The 10,000-nt window shown below is 48.4% G+C and overlaps 1 protein-coding gene across 1 annotated transcript in view; it reads left to right on the forward strand.

The window, feature by feature from the left end:
• Positions 1-10,000, forward strand: part of LOC308699896 (uncharacterized protein) — a 22,375-nt gene that overhangs the window by 10,264 nt on the left and 2,111 nt on the right. Inside the window, exons 16-21 of the mRNA XM_081381036.1 lie at positions 178-231; positions 305-373; positions 1,704-1,757; positions 2,051-2,131; positions 3,823-3,906; positions 3,978-4,083. Of these exons, the coding sequence (XP_081237162.1) occupies positions 178-231; positions 305-373; positions 1,704-1,757; positions 2,051-2,131; positions 3,823-3,906; positions 3,978-4,083 (448 nt within the window). The remainder of the gene's footprint in view (positions 1-177; positions 232-304; positions 374-1,703; positions 1,758-2,050; positions 2,132-3,822; positions 3,907-3,977; positions 4,084-10,000) is intronic.

Here is a 10,000-nt window from a genome sequence, read left to right on the forward strand (position 1 = left end):
AAGAGTACATTTACTTACTCAAAAATGTAGTCAAGTAAAGAGTAAAAGTTGCTAATATATTTGATACTCAGTAAAACTACAACATAGCCAAAAAAAGACTTAAGTACAGTAACTAATTACACTTACTCCAGTACTTTACACCACTGTGTGATGATGAAATGTTTGTGTTGATATCAGGTATTCTCCGTCAGCCGTGACCCTGAACACACACTCCAGCTCTCAGACTGCCAGGTAAATCTGCTGCTCACCTGTGCTTTACCTCGTTTACTGCACCTGAGATCTTCATCGTGTTCTGTCCCCTCAGCGCTCCACTGGATGACCTCGCCGACTCCTTACTGTCTGGAAGAGTGCAGTCACAGCCTGTCAGATCACAGTAAGACACACTTATCAGCGTCACACGTGTGATAAACACACACTCCACATCAGTTCATGCCCAGCTCACACACACTACACTACTCTAAAAACACTGGGTTAAAAACAACCCAAAAGTCTGGGTCAGTATATAGGACAGAACACATGTGGGGTTAATTTTACCCAGCAAATTGGGTTGTTTATTTAACCCAGCATACTGGGTTGATTCATTGTTACTATAGTACTAGCTTTTTTTTCTTTTTTTTACTTCATACATGAATGAATGTTTACAGAATAACGTAAATCCTTACTTCTGTTAGGGACTGTTAATTCTCCTGAAGAAGTCGCAAAAAGCCAGCGATAAATAACCCAACCCCTGGGTTATTACGTCTGACCCAGGATCTGGGTTACACTAACACTACATTCAGAGAACCTCTGACTCTTCTGGCAAAATCAAACTCAGATCACACACACATCAGTCAATATTATACACACTTCTGATCATTCGTTAGACGCTACAGAGAATGCAGATACAGAAGAAAAGTTTATTGTAACAAAGTAAACCAATTTTGCAATTACATAAAGTATAGTAATGACAATTTACAGTAGTAAGGTGAATAAATGGTCTCCTGTATCCACTGCCAGTGTAGTGTACTCAATATTATATCTTCCTCGTCCTCCTCTTCCTCTTTTACACACACTCTTCCTCCTCTTACACACACACACTCACACACTCTTCCTCCTCTTACACACATACACTCTTCCTCCTCTTACACACACACACACACACACACACACACACACACACACACACACACACACACACACTCTTCCTCCTCTTACACACACTCACTCTTCCTCCTCTTACACACACAATCTTCCTCCTCTTACGCAAACAAACACACACACACACACACACACACACACACACACACACACACACACACACACACACACACACACACACACACACACACACACACACACACACACACACACACTCTTCCTCCTCTTACACACACACACACACACACACACACACACTCTTCCTCCTCTTACACACACTCTTTCTCCTCTTACACACACTCTTCCTCCTCTTACACACACACACACTCTTCCTCCTCTTACACACACTCTTCCTCCTCTTACACACACACACACTCTTCCTCCTCTTACACACACACACACACACACACACACACACACACACACACACACACACACACACACACACACACACACTTCCTCCTCTTACACACACACACACACACACACACACACACTCTTCCTCCTCTTACACACACTCTTCCTCCGCTTACACACACACACCTGATGTTGTTCTCTGTTCTCAGGAGTGAAAGCGTGTCTGTCTCTACACTGAAGTCCTCGACACCGCCTCAGTCTCAGTAAGTGTCTCACACACACACACACACACACACACACACACACACACACACACACACACACACACACACACACACACACTCACACACACACACACTCACACACACACACACACACACACACACACACACACACACACACACACACACACACACTCACACACACACACACACACACACACACACACACACACACACACACACACTCACACACACACTCACACACACACACACACACACACACACACCTACCTGATGTTGCTTCAGGGTCTCTGATTGTTCTGTCCATCAAACAGGACGACTGTCACAAACACTAAAACATCTTCAGCGCTGGACGAGGGTCTGAGCTCGAGACCGGCAGAGAAACCCTCAGCGAGGTACGAGAACATCACGCGTCATTCAGTCAGTGCAAAGAAGATGAGTTAAACAGTATTCAATCAGTCGGTCTGGGTTACACAAAAACTACACAAACACTGGGTTGTTACGTCTGACACAGGATCTGGGTAACACAAAAACTACCCAAACACTGGGTTGTTACGTCTGACCCAGGATCTGGGTAACACAAAAACTACCCAAACACTGGGTTGTTACGTCTGACCCAGGATCTGGGTAACACAAAAACTACCCAAACACTGGGTTGTTACGTCTGATCCAGGATCTGTGTTACACAAAAACTACCCAAACACTGGGTTGTTACGTCTGATCCAGGATCTGTGTTACACAAAAACTACCCAAACACTGGGTTGTTACGTCTGACCCAGAATCTGGGTTACACAAAAACTACTCAAACACTGGGTTGTTACGTCTGACCCAGGATCTGTGTAACACAAAAACCACCCAAACACTGGGTTGTTTCGTCTGACCCAGGATCTGTGTTACACAAAAACTACCCAAACACTAGATTGTTACGTCTGACCCAGGATCTGGTTAACGCAAAAACTACCCAAACACTGAGTTGTAATGTCTGACCCAGGATCTGGGTAACGCAAAAACTACCCAAACACTGGGTTGTAACGTCTGACCCAGGGTCTGGTTAACGCAAAAACTACCCAGACACTGGGTTGTAATGTCTGACCCAGGATCTGGGTAACGCAAAAACTACCCAAACACTGAGTTGTAATGTCTGACCCAGGATCTGGGTAACGCAAAAACTACCCAAACACTGGGTTGTTACGTCTGACCCAGGATCTGGGTAACGCAAAAACTACCCAGACACTGGGTTGTTTCGTCTGACCCAGGATCTGTGTTACACAAAAACTACCCAAACACTGGGTTGTTACGTCTGACCCAGGATCTGTGTAACACAAAAACCACCCAAACACTGGGTTGTTTCGTCTGACCCAGGATCTGTGTTACACAAAAACTACCCAAACACTGGGTTGTTACGTCTGACCCAGGATCTGGTTAACGCAAAAACTACCCAAACACTGGGCTGTAACGTCTGACCCAGGATCTGGGTAACACAAAAACTACCCAAACACTGAGTTGTAATGTCTGACCCAGGATCTGGGTAACGCAAAAACTACCCAAACACTGGGTTGTTACGTCTGACCCAGGGTCTGGTTAACGCAAAAACTACCCAGACACTGAGTTGTAATGTCTGACCCAGGATCTGGGTAACGCAAAAACTACACAAACACTGGGTTGGTACGTCTGACCCAGGATCTGGGTTACACAAAAACCTACCCAAACACTGGGTTGTTACGTCTGACCCAGGATCTGGGTAACACAAAAACTACCCAAACAATGGGTTGTTACGTCTGACCCAGGATCTGTGTAACACAAAAACTACCCAAACACTGGGTTGTTACGTCTTACCCGGGATCTGTGTAACACAAAAAAACACCCAAACACTGGGTTGTTACGTCTGACCCAGGATCTGTGTAACACAAAAACTACACAAACAATGAAAAAAATTACCCAAAAGGCTCAACCCAGGATTTTGGTAGAAAAAAGAACCCAATATTTTTTAGAGAGTAGACATGATGATAACTCATAATTCAGAACAAACTGATTGTCATAGACTCATCTGTGTAAATATGCATGTGTGTTCCTCTCCTGATATCAGAACGCAGGTCAGGACAGTTAACACGGAGATTCCCGCTGCATCACCGACCCTACGCTCGCCTCTACAGACACTACAGTCCAGCAGGTCAGGGGTTAATGAGGTTAATGATCAGAGCTTTATTATATTATCCAGCGTACTGTAAGATCTCTCTGTAGGGTCAGCAGTCGCGACGCCTGTACGGTCTGTGGGAAACCCATCGATGGAGACGGGAAGATGATCTTAGAGGAGCTGAACATCATCAGCCACACGTCCTGCTTCAGGGTAAACCATGAGTCACCGTCAGTGTGTGTGTCTGACCATCAGTGTGTGTGACCGTCAGTGTGTGTGTCTGACCATCAGTGTGTCTGTCTGACCGTCAGTGTGTGTGTCTGACCATCAGTGTGTGTCTGACCATCAGTGTGTCTGTCTGGCCATCAGTGTGTGTCTGACCATCAGTGTGTGTGTCTGACCATCAGTGTGTGTCTGACCGTCAGTGTGTGTGTCTGACCATCAGTGTGTGTCTGACCATCAGTGTGTGTCTGACCATCAGTGTGTGTCTGACCATCAGTGTGTCTGTCTGACCATCAGTGTGTGTCTGACCATCAGTGTGTGTCTGACCATCAGTGTGTGTGTCTAACCATCAGTGTGTGTGTCTGACTGTCAGTGTGTGTGTCTGACCGTCAAGTGTGTGTGTCTGACCATCAGTGTGTGTGTCTGACCATCAGTGTGTCTGACCATCAGTGTGTGTCTGACCATCAGTGTGTCTGTCTGACCATCAGTGTGTGTGTCTGACTGTCAGTGTGTGTGTGTCTGACCGTCAAGTGTGTGTGTCTGACCATCAGTGTGTCTGACCATCAGTGTGTGTCTGACCATCAGTGTGTGTGTCTGACCATCAGTGTGTGTGTCTGACCGTCAGTGTGTGTGTCTGACCATCAGTGTGTCTGACCATCAGTGTGTCTGACCATCAGTGTGTGTCTGACCATCAGTGTGTCTGTCTGACCATCAGTGTGTGTCTGACCATCAGTGTGTCTGTCTGACCATCAGTGTGTGTCTGACCGTCAGTGTGTGTGTCTGACCATCAGTGTGTGTCTGACCATCAGTGTGTCTGTCTGGCCATCAGTGTGTGTCTGACCATCAGTGTGTGTGTCTGACCATCAGTGTGTGTCTGACCGTCAGTGTGTGTCTCTGACCATCAGTGTGTGTCTGACCATCAGTGTGTCTGTCTGACCATCAGTGTGTGTCTGACCATCAGTGTGTCTGTCTGACCATCAGTGTGTGTCTGACCGTCAGTGTGTGTGTCTGACCATCAGTGTGTGTCTGACCATCAGTGTGTCTGTCTGACCATCAGTGTGTGTCTGACCATCAGTGTGTGTCTGACCATCAGTGTGTCTGTCTGACCATCAGTGTGTGTCTGACCATCAGTGTGTCTGTCTGACCATCAGTGTGTGTCTGACCGTCAGTGTGTGTGTCTGACCATCAGTGTGTGTGTCTGACCGTCAGTGTGTGTGTCTGACCATCAGTGTGTGTCTGACCATCAGTGTGTCTGTCTGACCATCAGTGTGTGTGTCTGACCGTCAGTGTGTGTGTCTAACCATCAGTGTGTGTGTCTGACTGTCAGTGTGTGTGTCTGACCATCAGTGTGTGTGTCTGACCATCAGTGTGTCTGACCATCAGTGTGTGTCTGACCATCAGTGTGTCTGTCTGACCATCAGTGTGTGTGTCTGACCGTCAGTGTGTGTGTCTGACCATCAGTGTGTCTGACCATCAGTGTGTCTGACCATCAGTGTGTGTCTGACCATCAGTGTGTGTCTGACCATCAGTGTGTCTGACCATCAGTGTGTCTGACCATCAGTGTGTGTCTGACCATCAGTGTGTGTCTGACCGTCAGTGTGTGTGTCTGACCATCAGTGTGTGTCTGACCATCAGTGTGTCTGACCATCAGTGTGTCTGACCATCAGTGTGTGTCTGACCATCAGTGTGTCTCTGACCATCAGTGTGTGTCTGACCATCAGTGTGTGTCTGACCATCAGTGTGTCTGACCATCAGTGTGTGTCTGACCATCAGTGTGTGTCTGACCGTCAGTGTGTGTGTCTGACCGTCAGTGTGTGTCTGACCATCAGTGTGTCTGACCATCAGTGTGTCTGACCATCAGTGTGTGTCTGACCATCAGTGTGTGTCTGACCATCAGTGTGTCTGTCTGACCATCAGTGTGTGTCTGACCGTCAGTGTGTGTGTCTGACCATCAGTGTGTGTCTGACCATCAGTGTGTCTGTCTGACCATCAGTGTGTGTCTGACCATCAGTGTGTGTGTCTGACCATCAGTGTGTGTCTGACCGTCAGTGTGTGTGTCTGACCATCAGTGTGTCTGTCTGACCATCAGTGTGTGTCTGACCATCAGTGTGTCTGTCTGACCATCAGTGTGTGTCTGACCGTCAGTGTGTGTCTGACCATCAGTGTGTGTCTGACCATCAGTGTGTCTGTCTGACCATCAGTGTGTGTCTGACCATCAGTGTGTGTCTGACCATCAGTGTGTCTGTCTGACCATCAGTGTGTGTCTGACCATCAGTGTGTCTGTCTGACCATCAGTGTGTGTGTCTGACCATCAGTGTGTCTGTCTGACCATCAGTGTGTGTCTGACCGTCAGTGTGTGTGTCTGACCATCAGTGTGTGTCTGACCATCAGTGTGTCTGTCTGACCATCAGTGTGTCTGTCTGACCATCAGTGTGTGTCTGACCATCAGTGTGTCTGTCTGACCATCAGTGTGTGTGTCTGACCATCAGTGTGTGTCTGACCATCAGTGTGTCTGTCTGACCATCAGTGTGTGTCTGACCGTCAGTGTGTGTGTCTGACCATCAGTGTGTGTCTGACCATCAGTGTGTGTCTGACCATCAGTGTGTGTCTGACCATCAGTGTGTGTCTGACCATCAGTGTGTCTGTCTGACCATCAGTGTGTGTCTGACCATCAGTGTGTCTGTCTGACCATCAGTGTGTGTCTGACCGTCAGTGTGTGTGTCTGACCATCAGTGTGTGTCTGACCATCAGTGTGTCTGACCATCAGTGTGTGTCTGACCATCAGTGTGTCTGTCTGACCATCAGTGTGTGTGTCTGACCGTCAGTGTGTGTGTCTGACCATCAGTGTGTCTGACCATCAGTGTGTGTCTGACCATCAGTGTGTGTCTGACCATCAGTGTGTCTGACCATCAGTGTGTGTCTGACCATCAGTGTGTGTCTGACCATCAGTGTGTGTCTGACCGTCAGTGTGTGTGTCTGACCATCAGTGTGTGTCTGACCATCAGTGTGTCTGACCATCAGTGTGTCTGACCATCAGTGTGTGTCTGACCATCAGTGTGTCTGTCTGACCATCAGTGTGTGTGTCTGACCGTCAGTGTGTGTCTGACCATCAGTGTGTGTCTGACCATCAGTGTGTGTCTGACCATCAGTGTGTGTCTGACCATCAGTGTGTCTGTCTGACCATCAGTGTGTGTGTCTGACCGTCAGTGTGTGTCTGACCATCAGTGTGTGTCTGACCATCAGTGTGTCTGTCTGACCATCAGTGTGTGTCTGACCATCAGTGTGTGTCTGACCATCAGTGTGTCTGTCTGGCCATCAGTGTGTGTCTGACCATCAGTGTGTGTGTCTGACCATCAGTGTGTGTCTGACCGTCAGTGTGTGTGTCTGACCATCAGTGTGTGTCTGACCATCAGTGTGTGTCTGACCATCAGTGTGTGTCTGACCATCAGTGTGTCTGTCTGACCATCAGTGTGTGTCTGACCATCAGTGTGTGTCTGACCATCAGTGTGTGTGTCTAACCATCAGTGTGTGTGTCTGACTGTCAGTGTGTGTGTCTGACCGTCAAGTGTGTGTGTCTGACCATCAGTGTGTGTGTCTGACCATCAGTGTGTCTGACCATCAGTGTGTGTCTGACCATCAGTGTGTCTGTCTGACCATCAGTGTGTGTGTCTGACTGTCAGTGTGTGTGTGTCTGACCGTCAAGTGTGTGTGTCTGACCATCAGTGTGTCTGACCATCAGTGTGTGTCTGACCATCAGTGTGTGTGTCTGACCATCAGTGTGTGTGTCTGACCGTCAGTGTGTGTGTCTGACCATCAGTGTGTCTGACCATCAGTGTGTCTGACCATCAGTGTGTGTCTGACCATCAGTGTGTCTGTCTGACCATCAGTGTGTGTCTGACCATCAGTGTGTCTGTCTGACCATCAGTGTGTGTCTGACCGTCAGTGTGTGTGTCTGACCATCAGTGTGTGTCTGACCATCAGTGTGTCTGTCTGGCCATCAGTGTGTGTCTGACCATCAGTGTGTGTGTCTGACCATCAGTGTGTGTCTGACCGTCAGTGTGTGTCTCTGACCATCAGTGTGTGTCTGACCATCAGTGTGTCTGTCTGACCATCAGTGTGTGTCTGACCATCAGTGTGTCTGTCTGACCATCAGTGTGTGTCTGACCGTCAGTGTGTGTGTCTGACCATCAGTGTGTGTCTGACCATCAGTGTGTCTGTCTGACCATCAGTGTGTGTCTGACCATCAGTGTGTGTCTGACCATCAGTGTGTCTGTCTGACCATCAGTGTGTGTCTGACCATCAGTGTGTCTGTCTGACCATCAGTGTGTGTCTGACCGTCAGTGTGTGTGTCTGACCATCAGTGTGTGTGTCTGACCGTCAGTGTGTGTGTCTGACCATCAGTGTGTGTCTGACCATCAGTGTGTCTGTCTGACCATCAGTGTGTGTGTCTGACCGTCAGTGTGTGTGTCTAACCATCAGTGTGTGTGTCTGACTGTCAGTGTGTGTGTCTGACCATCAGTGTGTGTGTCTGACCATCAGTGTGTCTGACCATCAGTGTGTGTCTGACCATCAGTGTGTCTGTCTGACCATCAGTGTGTGTGTCTGACCGTCAGTGTGTGTGTCTGACCATCAGTGTGTCTGACCATCAGTGTGTCTGACCATCAGTGTGTGTCTGACCATCAGTGTGTGTCTGACCATCAGTGTGTCTGACCATCAGTGTGTCTGACCATCAGTGTGTGTCTGACCATCAGTGTGTGTCTGACCGTCAGTGTGTGTGTCTGACCATCAGTGTGTGTCTGACCATCAGTGTGTCTGACCATCAGTGTGTCTGACCATCAGTGTGTGTCTGACCATCAGTGTGTCTCTGACCATCAGTGTGTGTCTGACCATCAGTGTGTGTCTGACCATCAGTGTGTCTGACCATCAGTGTGTGTCTGACCATCAGTGTGTGTCTGACCGTCAGTGTGTGTGTCTGACCGTCAGTGTGTGTCTGACCATCAGTGTGTCTGACCATCAGTGTGTCTGACCATCAGTGTGTGTCTGACCATCAGTGTGTGTCTGACCATCAGTGTGTCTGTCTGACCATCAGTGTGTGTCTGACCGTCAGTGTGTGTGTCTGACCATCAGTGTGTGTCTGACCATCAGTGTGTCTGTCTGACCATCAGTGTGTGTCTGACCATCAGTGTGTGTGTCTGACCATCAGTGTGTGTCTGACCGTCAGTGTGTGTGTCTGACCATCAGTGTGTCTGTCTGACCATCAGTGTGTGTCTGACCATCAGTGTGTCTGTCTGACCATCAGTGTGTGTCTGACCGTCAGTGTGTGTCTGACCATCAGTGTGTGTCTGACCATCAGTGTGTCTGTCTGACCATCAGTGTGTGTCTGACCATCAGTGTGTGTCTGACCATCAGTGTGTCTGTCTGACCATCAGTGTGTGTCTGACCATCAGTGTGTCTGTCTGACCATCAGTGTGTGTGTCTGACCATCAGTGTGTCTGTCTGACCATCAGTGTGTGTCTGACCGTCAGTGTGTGTGTCTGACCATCAGTGTGTGTCTGACCATCAGTGTGTCTGTCTGACCATCAGTGTGTCTGTCTGACCATCAGTGTGTGTCTGACCATCAGTGTGTCTGTCTGACCATCAGTGTGTGTGTCTGACCATCAGTGTGTGTCTGACCATCAGTGTGTCTGTCTGACCATCAGTGTGTGTCTGACCGTCAGTGTGTGTGTCTGACCATCAGTGTGTGTCTGACCATCAGTGTGTGTCTGACCATCAGTGTGTGTCTGACCATCAGTGTGTGTCTGACCATCAGTGTGTCTGTCTGACCATCAGTGTGTGTCTGACCATCAGTGTGTCTGTCTGACCATCAGTGTGTGTCTGACCGTCAGTGTGTGTGTCTGACCATCAGTGT

The sequence above is a fragment of the Scardinius erythrophthalmus genome, assembly GCF_964197995.2.
Source record: "Scardinius erythrophthalmus genome assembly, chromosome: 12".
NCBI classification, from domain to species: domain Eukaryota; kingdom Metazoa; phylum Chordata; class Actinopteri; order Cypriniformes; family Leuciscidae; genus Scardinius; species Scardinius erythrophthalmus.